Source organism: Ovis canadensis, chromosome 17, assembly GCF_042477335.2.
Source record: "Ovis canadensis isolate MfBH-ARS-UI-01 breed Bighorn chromosome 17, ARS-UI_OviCan_v2, whole genome shotgun sequence".
NCBI classification, from domain to species: Eukaryota; Metazoa; Chordata; class Mammalia; order Artiodactyla; family Bovidae; genus Ovis; species Ovis canadensis.
This window is the reverse complement of record NC_091261.1, coordinates 82,676,997-82,697,472: the sequence shown is the minus strand read 5'-3', so window position 1 is coordinate 82,697,472 and position 20,476 is coordinate 82,676,997. Positions and strand designations below refer to the sequence as shown.

Below are 20,476 nucleotides of genomic sequence, written 5' to 3'. Positions count from 1 at the left end.
CCAGTTGAGCTCTTTCAAATCCTGAAAGATGATGCTGTGAAAGTGCTGCACTCAATATGCCAGCAAGTTTGGAAAGCTTAGCAGTGGCCACAGGACTGGAAAAGGTCAGTCTTCATTCCAATCCCAAAGAAAGGCAATGCTAAAGAATGCTCAAACTACCGCGCAATTGCACTCATCTCATGCGCTAGTAAAGTCATGCTCAAAATTCTCCAAGCCCAGGCTTCAGCAATACGTAAACCATGAACTTCCTGATGTTCAAGCTGGATTTAGAAAAGGCAGAGGAACCAGAGATCAAATTGCCAACATCCGCTGGATCATGGAAAAAGCAAGAGAGTTCCAGAAAAACATCTATTTCTGCTTGATTGACTATGCCAAAGCCTTTGACTGTGTGGATCACAATAAACTGGAAAATTCGGAGAGACGGGAATACCAGACCACCTGACCTGCCTCTTGGGAAACCTGTATGCAGGTTCAGTGGCTGTGGCGGCCGGGCTTAGTTGTCCCGAGGCTGGTGGAATCTTCCCACCCATGTCCCCTGCATTGGCAGGCACACTCCTGACCGCTGAACCACCAGGGAAGGCCAGCTTGTGTGGCCTAACTCTTGGATCCAGGTCTCCCCATTTGAAAGCAGACAATACTTGGGATTCAACCCTCATGTTATGCAAAAAACAAAGACCTCCTTCAGATCCAGTACAGTAGCAAGTAGAGTGTCTGACTCAGGGATTGTTCATTGTTGCTGTTTCAGCGGCTAAGTCGTGTCTGAGTCTGCGACCCCATGGACGACAGCCCGCCAGACTCCCATAGGATTTCCCAGGCAGGAATACTGGAGTGGGTTGCCGTGCCCTCCTCCAGGGGATCTTTCCGACCCAGGGATCGAATCTGTATCATTGAGGCAGGTTCTTTACTGCTGAGCCACTAGGGAAGTCCAAATTCACCCAGAAGCGTCTTCCAAACCCCAGTCCCCCAAACCAAACCATCTCTTCGCTGCAAACAAAACTAAGCAAGCAAGGTCTCAGCACCCGCCGAGCAAGCCCGGGGCAGTCCCGGACCAAAGGCGCCAGGCCGGCGCCCAGACTCGGCCACAGCCTCTCGGTACTGGCCTCGGATGAGCCTCAGCAGAAGGCCCATCTGGACTCACCTCTCCGCCGGCCGCTTTAGCTCCCTGGAAGCTGAGCTGCCGAGTTTTGCCGCAACGAGGAGAACCAGCCACAGAGCTGCCTCCCCGAAGGCTGGGCCAGGGCGCCTGCAGGGCGAAGGCCGGGCCGGGGCGCCTGCAGCGCGAAGGCCGGGCCGGGGCGCCTGCAGCGCGAAGGCTGGGGCACAGTCTTGGCTGGGGCACGTGGGGCCGGCTGTGGGGGATGGGCAGGCGCAGCTGGAGGGCGGGGGGGGGTGGGGCAGGGGTCCCAGCTGGGCTCAACCAGCTCAGCTCAAACTAGACGCGGCGGACTCCAGATGCCCAGAGCTCAGCTCAAACTAGACGCGGCTGACTCCAGATGCCTATAAAACAATCGGGCAAACTCCTCGTTCAGGAGTGGCACCTGGAGGACCCTCACGTCTTAAGCCCACGTGGCTCTGCGTTGGCCGGTGGGATGAACTTGGCTGATTACCCATGGGCTCAGGTCTCCATCCCGACTTGAGTGTGACAGCTGATACTTCAGTATCGGGCGAAATGCCGACCGTTGGCCAAGACTGACTTTCAGCCTGCTAATGAACTATCTCTGGGCGTCCCTGGTGGCTCGGCGGTAAAGAACTCGCCTGCCACTGCAGCAGGGCCAATGCAGGGATCGCAGGTTCCATCCCTGGTCCAGGAAGATGCACATGCTGTGGAGCAACCAAGCGCGGGCGCCGTAAGTGCCGAGCCTGCCCAGAGCCTGAGCTTCTCAGCAAGAGACGCCACCGCAGCAACAGGCAGTTGGGGAAGGGCCGGCGCAGCAGCCCACCACCGCCGAGAATAAGAAAGACACGTCTGAAAACGCACGAGAACCCACAACTGTCTCGATAGAATTTAAAAGATTAATAAGTCAATAAACTACCTGTATGAGCCTAGTTTGCTAAGTCTCTGGAAAATCGCTGCTGAGGGCCAAACTGAACAAACCCCTCTGCAGCCCCAGAAATGGCTGCGGGTTTGTTTCCTTGTGGAGATGCAGCTGGACTGTGGATAGGTTTCCAGTCACCCCATCGTCTTTGTGTTTCTGGGATAAACCCCGTTCGGCAGCGGTGCACTAACATTTAGGGTGTGTGGACTGGGGGTGCCGCCAGCCGGGCTGCCCAGCAGTGAGCCCCAGACGTCACTCTGGCTTTGCGGGGAAATAACCGCTGAGACGGGGCCTTGGTCCAGAGTGGGAGGGGCCTGAGCTCAGCTTCCCCTGCAGGGCCAGCCTCCTGCTCACTCAAAAACAGAACAAGAAATGAAGAATGAAGTGGGCTGGGGGCCGGGACGGAGCCCATGAGGACCCCCTAATATTTGCATCGGATTTCCAGGTGATGAGTCCCGTTCTGAATTATTAAAATGACAGACACATTACTTCTGTAATTGGCACAAAAAGCGATCTCCAAAGTGAATGATAAACCGCAGGGGCCGTAGGTTTCCCCATGGCGCTGCTCAGGAGTGACAATCTCCTTCCTTCGTATCCAGAGCCGGGAGTGACGGACCGTGGGGAGGGCAGCGGCCAGGCCACCTCCACGCGCTCCTTGAGAGCCGGAAGGTGACAGGCGGGCAGCGGGCCTGTCCCGGGAGTGCAGGGCCCCTTCCTGGGCCTGAGATGAGCCACGGCATCTGGGTGCTAGTCAGGGTCAGAGCAAGGCGGGGAGAGTGTGCGCTCAGGCTGGGAGTGGGCAGCTGGGGCCAGGGCGCCGTGTCGCGAGGCGGCTGTGGCCGACAGGTGTGTCCCCTCGCTCCAGCGCCGTGGCACAGAAAGTGGCCTGCCCTCACTCAGTGGCTGCTTCGGGGCGGGATGGCAACTATGAGACAGCTGGCAGGGTCCAAGCGCTCTCCACTGTGCTGAGCTCCTGGCGTTGGGCGGCAGGGGTGGGCCAGTCAACCTTTGTTTATGAAAACGTGCCTCCAGCCAGATTTGGGCCCTGGGCTGCTGCTGGCCAATTCCTCCTGCGGATCATAGAGAAGGAGAGGTATGGCAGGTGAATAGGATGGGGACCAGGCCCATGGCTCTCGGCAGACACGGAGGCCCCAGGTGACCGGGAATTACTGGGAAACACCTACGACCTGGTTCCCTCAGCCCAAAGCACCAAAGCCTCCCACCAAGGAAAGCCCCCAGGTCAGAATGTCCCTGGCTGCCCCCACCTGGTGTGGGCACATTGCGGCCTGGGCTTCCCCAGTGCTAAGAGCTTGGAAGGAAAGAGGTCACCAGATTCTTCCAGGGTCTGGCTCCCTCTCCTCTGAGATTGCCCACTATCAAGACGGGTGCTTTGATTGGAATAAAATAAAGCTTTGCTCCTTAGTTCTGGCCTAAGACCCTGCAGAGTTCCTGAGCCATGCAAATTGTTACTATGGCCCCAAATTCATTCAAACAGGGACTTGGAGGCAGAGATCCGTTACACCAGATGTGAAGAGAAGGGGTGATGATCCCCCCTCTTTCTCTAGTGAACAGTCCACTGCGGCCTAGGTTTCAACCGAGAAAGGATGAATGGCATCTTGTGGTGAACTGCTGTGACCTGAGCCAGCGCCAGCAGGCCTGTCCCAACAGCCGTAGTGGCCCCAGCAGGCAGTGATCCACTGGCCAGAATTCTGTTGTGACTGTTGCCCTAATATATCCCACAGAGGCCTCGTTCCTGCAGCCACCAGCCTCCACTCACAGTCACACTTGTTTCATACAGTAATTATGATAAAATACAGAAAGCTGTGACATCACTTTGCCGACAAAGCTCTGTATAGTCAAAGCTATGGTTTTCCTAGGAGTCATGTACGGATGTGAGAGTTGGACCACAAACACTGACCGCTGAAGAATTGATGCTTTTGAACTGTGGTGTTGGAGAAGACTCTTGAGTCCCTTAGACTGCAAGGAGATCAGTCAACCCTGAATATTCATTGGAAGGACTAATGCTGAAACTGAAGATCCAATATTTTGGCCATCTGATGCAAAGAGCCAACTCATTAGAAAAGACTCTGATGCTGGGAAAGATTGAGGGCAGGAGGAGAAGGGGACGAAAGGGGATGAAATGGTTGGATGGCATCACCGACTTGATGGACATGAGTTTGAGCAAGTACCGGGAGTTGGTGATGGACAGGGAGGCCTAGCGTGCTGCAGTCCATGGGATCGCAAAGAGTCAGACACAACTGAGGGACTCAATCAGCAACAGATAACACCAATTTCACTGAGGTGTGTTTTTTTTTTTTCCTTCTTCTATTTTTTTTCTACATGGCTCGCAGGATCTTAGTTCCCTCACCAGGGATCAGGGTGGAATCTGCCTCCCCTGCATTGGCAGGCGGATTCTTAACCACTGGACCAACAGGGTTTTTTTAAGCTACAAAAATTCCGCAGTTGGTTGCAAGGGGCAGCTCACTCCCTGCCTCCCTCCCTCCGGCGATACCTGGAGGGCAGAGTGGGTGGACGCCCGGGGCACGCGGCGGGCTGCCGCCTCCGCCTGTGCGGGTGGACGCGGTCCCCATGAGCTCTCGGGGGATTTTACCAAACCCGCGACTGTGCAGGCCCCGCCCCCGGTCCGGTCGGCCTCGGGCCCCGCCCCCGCCTCAGGCCCCGCCCCGGGTGCTGCCGAGGCCCCCCCCCCCGCTAGATGGCGCCACCGCCTCGCGGGCGCGCGTCCCGGCGCGGACCCCGCCCTCGCGCGCGCCCACGGGTCCGCGGGCCGCAGGGCGGCGTCTCCGAGACCCCCTCCCCGGCCCCTGCCCCCAGCACCCCGCCCCCGGGAAGGCGCGTCAGACGAGCCGACGCCGCGGCCTCCCGCGGGAGGTGCGCGAGGGACACGCGAGCGAACGCGCGGGCAGGGGCGCAGCGAGCGCCGGGGCCCGGAGCCGGCCTAGCTCGGCCACCTTCCGGAAAAGGCGCGACTGTGGGGGCAGAAAATGAGCGGTGGTCTCCCGGGGAGACAGGGAGGGCTGGAGAGCGGGAGAAGGAAGGGTTTCAGGGCAGAGAGACTGCTCCGGACCGTGCTGCAGCGGCGGACACGAGCCACCGCGCCTTCGCCCATAGCGTGTGCATCAGCGACCCCGCTGGGAACCGTGGGCGCTGCGGGGTGCTGGCCCGTCACCGCAGGCCCGCCAGCTGTCACAAATGTCCCGCTTGGAGGGAAGATTTTGATAATCAGGGTCACGGGGGAGGAGATATATGGGAACTCTCTGTCCCTTCTACTTAATTTTGCTGTGAACCTAAAACTGCTCTAAAAAAACAAAAAAACTATTTTTTTAGAAAAGTAATTCAAGGTGAGGAGGAAAAAAACTCTGAATAATGGGTCAAGGGAATATGAAGTGGGTCCTGGCTTAATGAAAGCTGTAGGATGAAGGCCAAGCTTTGTCTTTCTGTTAAACCAGGTTCTACAAAGTAGCTTTGACTTTGCAACACACGCAGCGGGACTCTGGGGTCTAACCCAGCAGGGGCACTCTGCCGCCCACTGCACCCCCACAGTCATTACCCAACCCAGTCATGTGTTTCCAAGGCACCCAGACCACCAGCTACGTCAGGCCCAGTATTCAGCCCAGCGTCACAGCTCACCCGGTGAGGCCCTGACCTCCTGACTTCTTTTTTTTGATGTGGTAAAAGACACATAGCATTAACTTTACCACCTTAACCCTTTTCAAGTGCATAGCTCAGAAATATTAAGTACACTGACATGGTTGTGCAGCCGTCACCACCAGCCATCCTGGTAACCCTTTTCATCTTGTAAAACTGAAACTCCGTCCCCACTAAACACTGACTGCCCACCCCCTCCCCCAGCCCTTGGCCCCCACTTTCTGTCCCTCTGTGAATCTATTGTAAACACTTCACGTAAGCGGAAGTATATAGTATGTGCTCTTCTGTGATGAGCTGATTTCGTTTTCATGTAGCGTCCTGCCTTCAGAGCTCACCCTTGTGTTATGTGTCAGAGTTTCTCCCCTTTTTAAGGGTAATATCCCATTGCATGAATGAACCTCCCTTTGCTAACCATTCATCTGTCGACGGACACGTGGGTCATTTCAGCATCTTCGCTAATGTGAAACTAACCTCTTGACTGACCCAGGTGACTCGGCCCTGTAGCTGGACTCATCAGCCAATGTCCTCACTCACCACGACCGTCCCCATGAGGACCCAGGGTACCTGCCCCACTGGACCCATCAATGTCTCTTCCACCCAGACTCCCTCTCGCGTGCTCACGCGCCCTCCTGCTTGTCCTCTGAGGGGGCCTCAACCTCTGCAGACACCCTCACCTGCCTCTCAGACCTCTGCTCTCCTAACCCCACCCCTCAGCTTCACTGCCCTCTTGGGGGGGGCCCTGCATTCCGTGAGCCTCCCCAAAGGGACTGATCGCTGGGTGTGTCAGGGGCGCCCCTGCCCTTGTCATAGCCTCTCTGTGGCCTTAAGGAAACCTTGGCATCCACATGGCTTTTTCCATCTGTGGCCACCTCACACCATCTTCCCAGCAGCTACTAGCTCAATCGATTTAAGCTCAAAACAGATACACAGACAAACGGACAAAATGGTCAGACCAGGAAACCAAAAGAAGCAGATGCCGGAAATCGAGTCCTCCAAAAAGGCCAGACTCTTTCTGTGCTCCCAGCAGATGAGGCCCTGGCGCACAGGCCCCGGGGGCTCCCTGGGGCTAGCGTTAGCTCCCAGGTGCTACCCGGAGGAGTGGCCGGGACCCAAAGACAAGGGTTGGGCCTGCAGGACCTCACAGGGAGACGCACCAGTCAGCGGGCAGTTTCACTCCCGCGATGGCGGCAGGAGGAACATTGGCTAACAGGGAATGTCGACCAGGAGAGGCGGCAGCAGCGGGGGTTTTCTGGAGCCGGACGATCGCGGGAGTCACAGGAGCGGACGAGGGGCTCTGGCGCACGCCAGGATCCTCTCAGGACCGGGCTCTGGGCTCGCAGTGGGGTGCGACCTCCAACACAGATAAATTCAGCAGTATCGTCCCATGACCGCCTCCTGGTGTGTAGTGGCCGGAGCGCTCTGGGCACTCCTGTGAGCCTGCGGGGTGCGTGTGTGTGCGTGTGCGTGCGTGCACGTGTGTGTGCGTGTGCTGAGGGGTCTGTGTCTCTCCCAGCACCTCTCGAGCTGGGGCTGTTGCGTGGCACGTGCCGGTGCCGTCTCCATGTCCCGCACCTGGTGGCTTCGCCCCGTCTCTGCTGGCCTGGCTGTAGGTGCAGGTGTGTCGGTGCCTGTGTCTGTGCGTGTGTCTGTGCGTGTGCGTGCGTGTCTGCACACGTGTTCGCTCGGTCTCTCTGCTGGTCTGGCTGTAGGTGCAGGTGTGTCAGTGCCTGTGTCTGTGTGCGAGCGTGTAGCTCGGCCTCTATGTGGCGTGTGCTCCGGCTCAGGCCTGCTCCAGTCCCACATTCCTCCCGCTCCTTTGTGCTCTGTGCTACAGAAAATATTTGCGTTTCCACGACTCATAATTTTTCCTCCTCAATCGCTACCAGATGTGGGTCCTGTGGTCCCCGTCCCCATGGCAACGGAGGTTCCAGCAGCCGCGGTTCCCTTTTGTGGCGCCTGCACTGGGAGCTGGCGCTGCTGCAGGCCCACAAGGCGGGGCAGTGGCTGTCGGGCGGGGGGTTCCCGGCAGCTCCCTCCCCAGGCTGCTACCTAGGGGTCCGAGGGGCTTCCTGGCCCAGGTGCCCCAGGCCACAGCATCTGCCCGCAGGGCACCCGGTGGCAGGGCTGCTGCAGGAAGCTCTAGAGGCACCCCTGTTCCGTGAGGCGCCGACACACAGGGGCTCCTGAAGTTCAGGATCTCCAATGCCCAGAGGCTCTGGGGCAGGCCTGGTGGACGTGAGATGTGGGGCCCAAGCCCTCTGGTCGCCCCACACCGTGCTGATCCAGGCCAGGGAGTGTTTTGCCTGCTGGAGCAGGGGTTGGGGGTCGGGGAACAACAGGGTGGGCACGGTGAGTGGGGGTGCCCAGCCACTGCCACCCGACCCACCGCCCTGCCTTCCACCACCCTCCTCCAGAGTGCCCTGCCCTCGCTGGCCTCTGCCCCTCCTGGCCAACGTTAAGGCTGTGTTCTCCGCCCGGCAGCCAGCATGGCCTGGTGCCGGAAGGAAGGGCTGAGGCTGTGGCCGGGCGCAGGGCCACGGCTGGGAGGGTGCCCGGCTGGCTCGAGGGAAGCCGCGTGCCCGGGGACCGGGAGCCTGCCTTCCACGTGCGGCCCAACCAGGCCAGAGACAGGGACCACGGGCACGGGAGCCACACCAGCGTCTCCGCTCAGCTGGCTCGGCCCCTGCACAGGTCAGTGACGTGGACCTCCAGGCGGCGTCCAGCCAGAGCACCAGAGGCTTGCCAGATGAGACGCCTGAGCCGCCAGCGCTGGGCACACTCCAGCCGCTCCAGGGTCCGCAGGACGGCTGTCTGTGGGGAGGTGATGGGAGTGTCTTGGCTGAGTCTCCTGATGGAAAGAGCTGGCAGCGGGGGGTAAGGAAGAGGCCTGCCAGGCAGAGGTGGGCAATGGAGGAGCCCAGGTGGGCAGGGCCAGCACACACCTAGAGAGGTGAGGTTCTGGAGCTCAGGAAGGTCACTTTCGAGGCCCTCCTGAGGGCCACAAGCCCTGAAGACATGGAACATGGGACCGCAGAAAGAAGGCCAGGCCAGAGGGGACCAGCTGGGGCCGGGCAGTGGGGGGCTGCTTGTAGGCCCAGCCGGGGCTCGGGGGTCAGGCGTGCTCCCCCCTCCCCCCAGCTCCCGCAGCTGGCAAGGCCTGCGCCTGAGCATTTCCGGCTGAGGACAGGGAGCCCATTGAGACAGACAGCGGGGCTCTGTGCACTGCCAGACGTGGCCCAGCTGGAGGCTGTGCCCCTGGCCTGCTGCCCCCTGGCCCCAGCCTCTGACCTGCCCCAGACACACCAAAGAGCTCAGGGCGCCAAGCGCACAGCACTGGGCCAGTGGGGCAGGCGCAGGGCAGGGTTAACCACCCTATCTGTTCCTGCCCGCCTGCCCGGCACCACCAGCAGGGGGGTGGGCCGAGTGGGTGCCCAGCACATTGGATAAAAAGACGAAGGCTGAGCAGATGGACAGGACGCGTTTCTCACGTGGTCCTGGGGGGCCACACCTGGGCTCCCAGACGCCACTTGGGTCATGGGGTGCCAGGTCTCTGGGGGTGACGTCCTTGTCCGAGGCCCAGCAGAGAGGGAGCAGGCAGACCGTGGCGGGGTGGGGGAGGCACTTTATTCGGAAAGCTTTGGCCGAGCCCCTGCCAAGAGGAGCCCGTCCTGGGGCCCCCGGGGGTGGGGGGTGGGGGCAGCCCTGCCGGGGGCCTATAAATACGTCTCCTCAGGCCACTGGAGTCGCCCCTCGGATTCCCAGGCATGTGGGGTGCTGGGAGGCCATCAAAACCAGCTCGACAGCGGAAGGGGCTGGGAAGGACTGGTGGGGGACAGCCAAGCCCCCTGAGGAGCAGAGACCAGCCCTCCTCCCCAGGCTCCTGTCAACCAGAGGCCCTGGGGCTCAGCCAGTGGAAGGAGCTTCCAGCCAGAGGCACCAGGCCTTGACCAGAGAGGCATCCAGGGTGGAAGTGCTTCTGGCCCCAGCCAGTGAGAAGGCGGCCCAGCCAAGGCACTCTGGGCCAGTGGGAGGTGTTCTCCAGACAGAGCCCTCCTGCCCCTGGCCTGGGAGAGCCCGGCGGGCAGACGGGAGCCCTCCCCAAGGAGGCCGTGGGAAGGGAGGGGTCAGCGAAGCGCCTGTCAGGCCTCAGCCACCGGATGGGGCTTCCTGCCGCAGTGAGCATGGTCCCGTCCAGGAGGGCCGCGGGGCCTGAATCAGCGAGACGCAGCCTCCCGCCAGGCGGCTCCAGACTGGGGCCCCCGCGGGAGACGCGGGGGCGCGGGGCGCGGGGTGCCAAGCAGCGCTGCTAAGCGGGGAAGTTGCAGGCCCACGGGGCGCCCGTACTACAGCGTGGGTGCGCCCGCCCGGCCCGGCTCGCCCGCCAGCTCCCGGCTCTTCTTGCGGGGCGGCTTCTGGATGGGGGTTTTCTTTCGAGGGGTGTCGGATCCCGGCGCGCCGGCTGCCGCCTTTTCGGGCCCCAGGGCCTCAGGCGCGGGGGACGCGCGGGCCGGAGAAGAGGGAGGCGCGGAGCGCTTGGCCTTTTGCGGAGGCGCCGGCTTCTCTCGGGGGCCCTGCATGCCCGGGGGCCCCTCGGCGCGGCCCAGGCTGCGAGTCTTGTCGCGCAGCTCGGCGGCCAGCATGGAGGCGGCCTCCGGCGCGCTGCGCGGGGGCCCGCCAGCGTCCGCGGGCTCTGGGAGGCCCGGGCCGCGGCCCCGAGCCCGAGCCCGAGGCGGGGAGGGTGCCGCGAGGGCTGGCCCCTCCTCTGCCAGCCCGGGGGGCCGCGCCGACGTGTCACTGGGCGTCCGTTTCCTCTTGCTGGGACTGGGAGCGGCCTCGGGGCCCGCGGGTGGAGGCGAGGGCGCGGGGGCGGCGGCAGCGGTGGCCCCAGCACCCTGCTTGCCATGGACCCAGGACACCTTGGGTTTGGTGGCGGGGTCGGGTGGCGGCGGCTTCCGGCGCTCGGGCGATGGCGAAAGCGACAGGCCTCGGGCCTCGTCTCGGACCCGGGCCGGCCGGGCCTCGCGCCGGGCCACGCGCGCATACAGCGCCCCTCCGGGCCCGTCGCCGCTCGACGCGGACCGCTCGCTGTCGGAGGACGCGGGGAGGGGCGCCGCCTCCTCCGCGGGCGTGGTCACCGGCGCCGCGGCGGGGGCCTCCGAATCCCGGCTCTCGGCGGCCGCCTCTGGCCAGGGAAGAGCGCGCCGGTCACCGCCCGCGGGAAAAGCTCGGCCCTCCAGCCTCCAGGCGCAAGCCACCGCCAGCGCCCCCTCCCGTCCTCCTCCCGCCCCACTGGCGCTCATGCGTCCTGGCATCCAGACAGGACTGGCACGCTCCCCGCGCTGACCGCAGACTTGGAGCCCTGGGCAGGACGAGGGGCTCCTTCCTGGGCCGCAGCTCCACCTTGGCCCCGAACCGCTTCCGCACCCCATTCCCGGCCTCGGGGCCACCATCGCCACATTTGACCCTCGATTCCGTATCCTTCCTTAAGAGCAATGCCTTCCAAGGCTCAGGGTCACCTGGCCACCTGCCCAGAGTCATTCACGGGGACGGTGGCAGGAGGAGAGGGGCCAGAAGCCCAGAAAGTGAGCCTGCTTCCTGACGTTTGTGAGCCAAGGCTTCCCCTCAAAGTGTGCCTCCAGACCCCGAAGACTCCCTTTCCTGTCTCCTCTTGCCAGCTCCTCCCCCAGCCCAGAAACTTCTCTCTACCTGGTCTCCCCAGATGTGAACCCAACTGTGGCTACCTCCCCAGACCCCCAGCCAAGTCTGGGGCTGGGCAGCACAGAAGCCTGACCTGCAGCCTCAGCTGTGTGTCCCCCACCCCTAGCTAACAGCATCACCAGCCCTTCCTCCCTGTTCCTCCGAGCCGAGATCTTTTCAGCGAGAACCCTTTGCTGGGTCAGAGCTAGAGGGGTCCTCATCCCAAGGAGGCGAACTCACCCTCGTGGGGTACGCAGTACACGGGGCCTTCATCCGTGGTATCAAAGGAGGAGAAGGAGGCCCGGGAGGACCATGATGGTGAGGGCTGCTCCAGCCCCGAGGGCGGCTCCAGGAAGCTGCAGTTGAGTGTGTTGTCCAGGTCGTGATGGGCCACTGGGGAGGAGGGAGGCACAGCTGCCAGGGGCCCTGCCTTGCCCGAGCCAGGGCCCTCACCAGCCCTCCTGCCACAGTGAGGTAGGGACCCAACCAGCCATACCCCAAGACTCTGAGTAGGACAGGCAACTCAACAGGCCTCTCCCAGCAGCCAGGGAGCTGACCGAGGTCAGGCCTGAAGTTGTGAAGAGGGAGCACCTGGCTGGGAGATGCCATCAGGCCCTCCAGGCCATGCTTCAGACCCTGCCCTGCGGCAGTTTCTGAGGGCAAATGCGCAGTGGAGAGGCCACCCTTTGGCTCAGCCCACCTCAGCAGGCTGCCACCCCCAGGCACAGCCTCCACAGATGTAGACCCCGCCAACAGAGAATCCCGGAGCCTGGCCAGCCTGTCCCCCTCGCACAAACAGGAGGTGGGCTCCAGCCCCTACACCTGTGTCCGTAGACCCCACCATGCTGAGTGGGCCCAGCGTGGCTTTTCTCAGCTGTCTCCACCTTTACCTCCCAGGAGCCTTCATCACCTCGTCCCCTTCATCTTTGGAAACAAGTGGGAAAGACACAGAGAGCTTCCACCCCGGTGTGAATCAGTGCAGACAGAGAAGAGAAAACGGCATGCCCTGCAACCCGGCAGCTGACCCGTCCTGACAGCGGTGGGGGCCCAGGGGTCAGCCTGCCCTCTTTCCAGGGAAGACTCTGGCACTTCCAGAAGTCTGGGCCAGGGGCGGGGGCTTCTTGCGGCAGGGCATTCCCACGCACCGGTCCCGCGTCCACCTGCGGCTCCGCACCAGGACAGACGGTGCGTTCACTCCCGCAGACTGCGGGGCGACGGGACGTCCAGGCCATCCCTGCCTTCCTCCCGGGCTCCCCCGTATCCGCGAGCCCTCTTTCCTCGCCCTGGGCGCACCTCCCCTCGCCCCTCCCATGGACAATCAAGGCCCCGCCGTTCCTATACTGACTCGGTCACGCCCACTTCCCGGCAGCCGCCTGCGTCGGGGGTGTTCCCCGGTCATCCTTACCTACGACTTTGGGCAGCTTCTGCCTGCGGAGCGGGATCCGGGGTAGCTTCATGCTGATACGACTGAAGCGTCCGCACAGGCGCTGCGGAGCCTTCTTCCTCCCCAGCGAGAGCTCCCTGCGGGGGCGGGGCCTGAGCGAAGGGGGCGGGACCGTGCCTTGGCCGGAGGGGCGGGGCAAGCCAGCGGGTGCCCACCCACGGGGCGGGGCCTGGCGGCGGGGCGGGGCCTACAGTGTACGCGGCCCCTCGGGGCGGGGCCTGAGCGAAGGGGGCGGGGCCACCCGGGGCGGGGCCAGGGCTAGGTCTGTACCTAGCCGCAGACCGCGCACGACGCGCGCGGGGCTAAGGCCCGGCCGCGAAGCCTCACCCGCGCGCTGGGTCCTTGCCGCGGCAGGCGCAGCAGCAGCCGAGCAGCGAGAGCAGCAGGCCGAGGAGCAGGGCGAGCAGCGCCCCCGCGCCCATCACGCCCTTGCGCTGGTTGGTCTCTGTGGGGAGAGCCCGATCAGAGCGGGGGCCAGCGACCCCCGCGCCCCCCCCGGTGGCCCCTACCCACTCACCCAGGCGGCAGGCACCGGTGACCGGGTCGCACGAGTCCTCGTGGCAGCTGCAGGCCTGGGCGCAGTCCACGCCATGGAGCCCGGGCGGGCAGGTCAGGTTACAGCTAAGGGAGCGGGAGGTCAGGGAGGCGGGCGGGGTCTGGGGGCGCCGCCGAGCTACCCTACGAGACGCCTCCAGCGCTCGACCCCGCGGCCGGCCAGCCCCGCGTTCCCTGACTCCACTCTCTAGGGACTGCGGCCACCCCCACCTCCAGCACGTCCTGGGCGATCAGTGTTTTGGAAATGCATAGGTGCACTCCAGCGCCGGGGAGTCTGAGGGCCCGGCCGAGATCACTGTCCGCTGTGCCCACTTCGGGGGCTGACTCTTGTGTACAGGGAAGAGAGGCTGCCGGACCAGATCCGTGGGTGAACGTGGAGGTCCCTGCTCACTTCATATCATCAGCTCAGGGGAGCCCACTGAACACAGGCTGACCTGGCCGCCAGATCCGGCTCGAACGCCGGCTCCACACCAGGGCAGGAGACTGCCCCCCAAGAGCCTCTGGTCGCTCCCTAGCTGGCTGAGGGCCAAGCCTGGGTCCCGCCTGGTCGCCAATACAGCAGAACCTGGGGTCTGGCTGGAGTCCTGTGCCGGATACTGACTCCTCAGACCTCTCGTCCCCGGGCACTCACTGGGGCCCATGGACGCCCGGGCTGCAGAGGCATCGTCCGGACTGGAAGTCGCAGTGGCCGCTCCCGCAGTCGGCGCACACGAACGCGCAGTCCTCGCCGTACGTGCCATTGCTGCACTTGGTCTCACACCTCGGAACGCGGGGGAGGGGGCGTCAGAGGAAGCAGGGCCAACGACCCTGCAGCGCACAGAGCCCAACGCGGAGGGCGGTCGGGGAAGGGAGGGCGGCGGGGGCTGCGTGTCCGGGGTGCACGCGCGTCGCTCACCGGTCGCCGATCCAGCCCGCGTTGCAGCGCGCGCACTTGCCGGTCACGTGGTTGCAGGCGTGCCCGTCGCGACACGGCGGGCATCGGCGGCCGCAGCCCTCGCCGTAGAAGCCGGCGGCGCACGGCTGGTCGCACTTGGTGCCGTTCCAGCCGGGCTCGCACGTCAGGCAGCGGCCCTCCGCCACGGTGCACGGCTGCTGGCCCTTGCACTGGCCGCATCTGGGGAAGGGGCGGGAGGCTAGGCGGGGCCCGACCGCCGCACTCCCGCCCCCTCGGCTGCCTGTCCCTCCCTCCCTTCCCTGGGCGGGGGCCGCGCTTACCGGCGGCGGCAGCCCAGGCCGTAGAAGCCGGCGGGGCACGGCTCCCGGCAGTACTTGCCCCTGTAGCCGGGCTCGCACGCGCACGTGCCGTCCAGCGGGTGGCAGCGGCCGCGGAAGCACTGGCAGTAGCGCTCGCAGCGCGCGCCGAACGTGCGCTCCCGGCACTGGCAGCGGCCGCTCTGCTGCTCGCACGGCGACGCGCTGCAGGCGCACTGGTTGTTGCAGCTGCGGCCCCACCAGCCCGCGCGGCACAGGCACGCGCCCGTCTGCGGGTCGCAGCGCGACGTGGCGCTGCAGTAGCACGCGCTGGCGCACTGCGGGCCCCACCAGCCGGGCTCGCAGCGACACACGCCGCTCCGCGGGTGGCACGCGCCGTGCTGGCACTGGCACGCATGCTCGCAGCGTGCGCCCCAGCGCCGCGCGTGACACGTACACTGGCCCGTCACGTCCTCGCACTGCCCGTGCGGGTGGCAGACGCAGAGCTCCTTGCAGTCGGGACCCCAGAACTGGCGCGGGCACTCTGCAGGGGCGGAGACGGGGGCAGGCCCGGGCGCTGGCGAGAGAGCCTGCGGGCTTCCCGCCGGCGCCCCGCCCCCGAGCCAGGCCCCGCCCCTCACCGCCCCGCCCCTCTGGGACCCCGCCCCCAGCGCCCCGCGCCCGCCCGGATCCGCTCACTGGTGTCGCAGTTGGCCCCGAAATAGCCGTGGCGGCAGCGGCACTCGCCGGGTCGCACGCACACCTCGTTCTCCGAGCACGTGGAGTTGCCTTCGCACACAGCTGCGGACGAGACGGGCCGCCGCACTCGTCTCCTCTCTGTGCACTCCCGCCCCAGCCCCCGGCCCCGATCCCAGGGTGACCCACTCACCGATCCCACACTCGTCCCCCTGCTGTCTCCAGCCGGCGCAGCACGTGAGCTCCTGGGAGCTGCAGGCAGAGACTGGCGCCTGAGTCTGAGCCCCTCGCGCTGGGACCCCCCCCACCCCCGGCAATCCCCACCTTGCCCCAGGGAGGTGGTTATCGGAGGCGCTGCAGTAGGTTCGGGGGGCTCGAGTAAGTCACAAATTTCAGCCATCCAGACCAAACCCTGGGAGGCGGCAGAGAGCAGACCCCCTCCAAGAGCTCCCCAGCTCCCTCTACTTGCTCTCCTGATCTGTGCCCTCTTCCCCTATCTGCTGGGCCTGAAAAGAGACCCCAGGCGTCCGAGGAGGGGCAGTGGTGAGGTGGGGGTGGGGCAAAAGTCTCTGGGCCTCCAGGACCTGCTCCAGGCTAGGGCACCCCGGGGTGGGGCAGAGTCTGGCCCGATGGGTGTCAAGGGTTCAGACCCAGACAGTGCCAGGACTGGCTGGGTCAGGCAGCACATCAGGGTGCCCTGTTGGGGCTAAGACAGGCAGCCTCTGAGCGAGGTGGGCTCGGCGAGGGGTCTGCTCGGGCAGGGGACACCCAGGGAGTCTGTCCAGGTGAGGAGAGTGCAAGTGAGGGCTGCAGAGCACCAGGGCAAGACTCGGGCTAGAGGAAGGCCACGCTGGAACGTCCTCTCTGTGCAATTTCATGAAACCTCAATTTTATTTGGCTTTTCCAAGGTACAGTAGGAGATAAGAGCTTCCTAAGTGTCCCATGTCGGGGTGGTGCAGCCTCCTGAGCCCCGGGCTGATGGGGTGGGCAGACACAGAGGTTCGGTGGCCCTGCCCAAGTGAAGCCATGGCCCCTGGTGAGGGTCATGAGGGCTGAGGCGGGGTGTGCCCACGCTGCGGGCAAAGGAGGTCGAGAAGGAACAGACACTCACACTGCAGGTCTGTGGGGTCTCAGATCCTAAAGGCACACGGCCTCCGTCCAACCTCAGAGCAAAGGAGAGGGTCTCTCGGGGAGGATGGGAACCCATAACTGGCAGGTGTTGGTGGAGGAGGTGGGAGGGGCTTGATGGCCCTGGTGGGTGGGGTTCAGGGAAAGGAAAGGCTGAGCTGCCCCTTAGCAGCCCCTCAGAAGATGCCCTCCATGTTCCCAGCTTGAGATGATCACTAAACCCCAGGTGGCACCCAGGACCCCAAGGGAGTCCCCTCTCCCAGAAAGGGCTGGATTCTCCTTTGGGCCAAAGATATGGGACCTGGGGAACAAGACCCATAAAGCCCCAAACTTCAAGGAATGGGCCAGCTTATTTTCCACAAATAAAACTGGAAGCCAGAGACAGGAACACTCAACAGGCCTGGCTTTTCCTGAACCCCAGTGTCCCCACCCACCCAGCCCGGCGCTGCCCTGGGGCTGCGAGGAGCACATCTGCGGGGAGACCCATCACCCCCTGCCTCTGCCTCTTCTGCCGGCTCTCTGGATGGAGAGTCTCTGGAACTGGTCCTTCTGCAGGCGACCCCACCAGAATGGCCTGCTGGGACGGCCTGGGAATACTGCCCGCCTTCCGTCCCGGATGGCCTGGCTTCCTCGCTCTGTGACCAGCTTGGGAACCTGGCCTTAGGGCCACAGGAAGGTGCATAGGATGTCTGGGTCTGCCTCTTGCTGTGTGGGCACAGAACTTAACCTCTCTGGGCGCCAGCCACTATATCTGTACAATGGGTACTCATAGGCTTAGCAGGAAGATTAAGAGAGTGAGATGTCTCCAGCTTTTGGCACCAAAAAAATAAAAAAAAGTCACCCAGGAAATTTCCTGCTAACTCAGCCGGTAAAGAATTTGCCTGCCGTGAAGGAGACCCCGGCTCAATTCCTGGGTTGGAAGATCCCCTGAAGGAGGGCATAGCAACCCACTCTAGTATTCTTGCTCAGAGAATCCCAGGGACAGAGGAGCCTGGCGGGCTGCAGTCCATGAGGTTGCAAAGAGTCGGACACGACTGAGCAACTGAGCACAGCTCAAGAACTCACCCAAGGCTGCTGTGCACACTTCAGCCCATGCTGAATAGGCCCCAGGAAGCTCCCCCAGCGTGGCTGGCACCCAGGCCCCACCCAACAGAGCTAAGAACCCCACCCGCGGGCGGGCCAGAGCCCGTGTAGAGGGCAAGCCTGTGGGGTCTCTCCTCCTAGACGGGAGGCAGGAAAGGCTGGGACAGGCTGGCAGCCTGGCTGTCTCAGATCTAATGAAAGTGAGAGGTCAAGAGAGGGGGCCGGGGACAGGGCAGCTCCGACATCGGGCGGGACCCTGGGTGTGAGTCCAGGCCCCGCAGCAAGCAGGCGGTGCCCCGCCACGGAGCACGGTCCCTGCAGCTGCAGCGGTGCTGATTAGACCTTGATCTTGAACCCGCCCGAGCGCACTGCCCACTCACTGTGCCACTGTCTGCCCTGCCCTCTGCCCGCACCCCCCAGGACTCCACAATGACCCTGCTCTCCTCCCGTCCCACCACGGGCACCCTCCCGGGCCCCCTGCTCTGCCCACTCGGCTCCCTCCCGAGTCCCAGTGAGACACTGGCAATGCCCTGGAGGCCTCCTCCGTGTGAGCCCCCACTCCAAGGCGACTCCATCCCAGGGTAAGGCCTGTCTTTCCAGGCTGAAAGGCCGGGACCCCGCGCCCTCCCAGAGATAACCCCGGCTCAACCTTCCAAAGTGGACCCAGGAGGGACAGGCCACTTGTCCCCTGCCCCCTCACCCCCGCCTCATCCTGCCTGCTTCTCTCCCACCTTCTGCTCTCCTGCCCCAGGGTTTCCAGGGCCTCAGTCTTCTCAGGAGTGGGCAAGAGCTCGGGTGGTCTCTCCTCCACCATCCCCGTCCCAGCCACCCGGGCCCCTTCCGTGCTTCCAACAGGCCCTCAGCACGCAGGGCCTGCCCTCCCCTGGCCCCTCTCACTCATCACCTCCAGTTGGGTCTCCTGGCTGAATACCTCCTCCCTAGCCCTTGCCAGATGGCAGATGACTTGTGGTAAGTCTCCCACCCTACACGCACACACACGCACACACATGCGCGCTCACACACACACACACACGCACACACATGCGCGCTCACACACACACACACACACACACGGGACAGCTGTGCCCTGGCACTGCCGGGTCCGCACACACTGAGCCTCTGGGGTTTTACTGAGAGAGATGGTCCCCTCCGTGGTCCTCCTGCCTCCCGGCAGAGGCAACAGCTAGTGGAGCTTTGAAAGGATGGTCCAGACCCTGGGGAGGGAGGCGGGGCCCCCAGTGGCGGTGGTTCCCATTAACCAGCTCCACAGAGGACCAGGGTCATCCCCCCTCCCTCCCCTCCACGAGGCGGGTGCCACCCCTGACCCCATTTGTCAGGAGCAGGGCCTAGCCTGAAGAGCTTAAGCGATGTGCCCGAGGCCACTCGGATGCGGAGGCCTGGGGATCTGAAACCCAGCCCAGGCTCCCGGCAACTGGAACGGGCCGCCCGATGGGGAGGTCCGCGGCGGGGGAGCGCGGCCGGCCGGCCCTCGCATCCCCCGGTAGGGACCCCCACGGGGAAGGAGAGCTGAGGCAAGGCACAGGCCGGCGGCGATCGCGCCCTCCCCCCCTCCAGGCAGCCCCGCCCGCCGCCGCCGCCGCCACATTCCTGGGGCCGGGGAGGCCCGGGAGGCCCGGGAGGCGGCGGCGGCGTCGATGTGAAGCAGATGGCGGGCCAGGCCGGCCCCCGCCCCGGAGGCGGGGCTGGCAGCGGGGAGGGGTCTGCGCGCCTCGGGATGCGAGCTCGGAAACCCCGCGCGGCCCCTCGCAGCCCCTTGTCTGCGGCGACCGCCCTGCCCCCGGACGCAGCCTCCCTGGGCCCTGCGGCCCCGGGCGCCCCGACTGCCGGGGGCCCGTGGCCGCCTCTCCAGACGCCCGCCCGGCGCCTCCCGCCCGCGCCAGAGCACCCGCACACGCCGGCTCCCCGCCCCGCGCGGAGATGCCCTTGACCTCGCAGTGGCCGCTGACAGGCCAACCGGGCCCTCCGACCCCGGCGCACCCCCGGCTTCTGGCCCGCGCTCTTGGTCCTCCGTGCGCGGTCCTGGGCCCCGGTTCCCCGCCCCCCACAAGTCCTGTCCTCGCCCGGCCCACACGGGCTTCCCTAGCCTGCTCCTGGGGCACCCGCATCCCACCCGGGAGGGTCCGCATCCTCCCGAGGCCGGCGCCCGCCCTTGTCCTGTCCCGGCTCCCGGCCCACTCGGAGCGCAGGCTCCTCGACGCCCTGCTCCGGGACCACCCTCTTCCCACCCACGTCCGCTCTCCCTAAAACGCCAGTCTGTGCTTCCCACTCGCCTGGAGACCTCCGCGGCTCCCCCCGCGCAGGGAGGCGGCCGCCGCGGGCCTCTCGGCCTCCCTCCCTCCCGGCTCCGGCCACACTCGCCTGCCCGGGCCCCTGGCACATGCCCCGCCACGGGCTCGGAATGCTCCTCCCGTCTTCTTACGGCCCTCCCAACCCGGCCCAAAGGGTCTGAAATCTCGGGCCCCGTGTGTCTGCCCTCCCGGCGCCCGATGCCCTCCGCTCTCCTCTCGCCCGAGGTACCCTCGGACGCACCGTCGTGGCCCGGCGCCCGGGCTCGGGCTCGGCCTGGAGCGGAGCCGGCGTCGGGGAGGGCCGCCCGAGGGGCCCGCGCGTTCGGCGCAGGGAGGTCCCCGGCGCCCCCTCCCCTGTCCCGGCCCCCGGCGTCCCCTCCGGCCCCCTCCCCCAGCCCGGCCGGCTCCTACCCGGGTGCGCGGCACACGTTGCGGCCGCGCGGGCTCAGCTCCTGGGGCGCCGCGGGGCCGGGCAGCAGCCAGAGCAGCAGCAGCAGCAGCGACGGCCCCCCGGCTCCCCGGCGCCGCGCCGGCCCGGCCCCCCGGGGCCCTGCGCCCTCCATGCGGCGCGGGGCAGGCGCGGGGCGGGCGCGGGCGCGGGTGCGGCCGCTGCGAGAGCGGCCGGAAGCGGAGTGCACAGCCGGGCGGGGGGCGGCAGGAGGGGCGCC

At 65.0% G+C, this 20,476-nt stretch overlaps 1 protein-coding gene across 2 annotated transcripts; it reads right to left on the bottom strand.

Annotated features, from left to right (window-relative positions):
* Positions 1-9,309: 9,309 nt before the first annotated feature.
* Positions 9,310-20,424, bottom strand: SCARF2 (scavenger receptor class F member 2). 2 transcript variants are annotated; one of them, XM_069558449.1, is made up of 11 exons: positions 20,220-20,424; positions 15,482-15,540; positions 15,292-15,393; positions 14,617-15,136; positions 14,297-14,515; positions 14,033-14,161; positions 13,364-13,467; positions 13,174-13,291; positions 12,808-12,938; positions 11,643-11,795; positions 9,310-10,887 (listed from the first exon to the last, which is right to left on the bottom strand). In XM_069558449.1, exons 1-11 carry the CDS (start codon positions 20,369-20,371, stop codon positions 10,049-10,051), a joined length of 2,526 nt encoding a protein of 841 aa, XP_069414550.1. In that variant the 5' UTR covers positions 20,372-20,424; the 3' UTR covers positions 9,310-10,048. The 2 variants fall into 2 exon arrangements, with proteins under 2 accessions (XP_069414550.1, XP_069414551.1); XM_069558450.1 differs by having other exon boundaries at positions 12,808-12,923; positions 20,220-20,423.
* Between the last annotated feature and the right edge of the window lie 52 nt (positions 20,425-20,476).

Excerpts from the sequence above, each read along its gene's own strand:
- SCARF2 (XM_069558449.1), bottom strand. The coding sequence starts at position 20,371 with ATGGAGGGCGCAGGGCCCCGGGGGGCCGGGCCGGCGCGGCGCCGGGGA. Across the intron at positions 15,541-20,219 it reads AACGTGTGCCGCGCACCCGG|CTCCCAGGAGCTCACGTGCT; the intron begins GTAGGAGCCGGC and ends CTCTGCCTGCAG. Across the intron at positions 13,468-14,032 it reads CCGGGCGTCCATGGGCCCCA|CTGTAACCTGACCTGCCCGC; the intron begins GTGAGTGCCCGG and ends CCGCTCCCTTAG.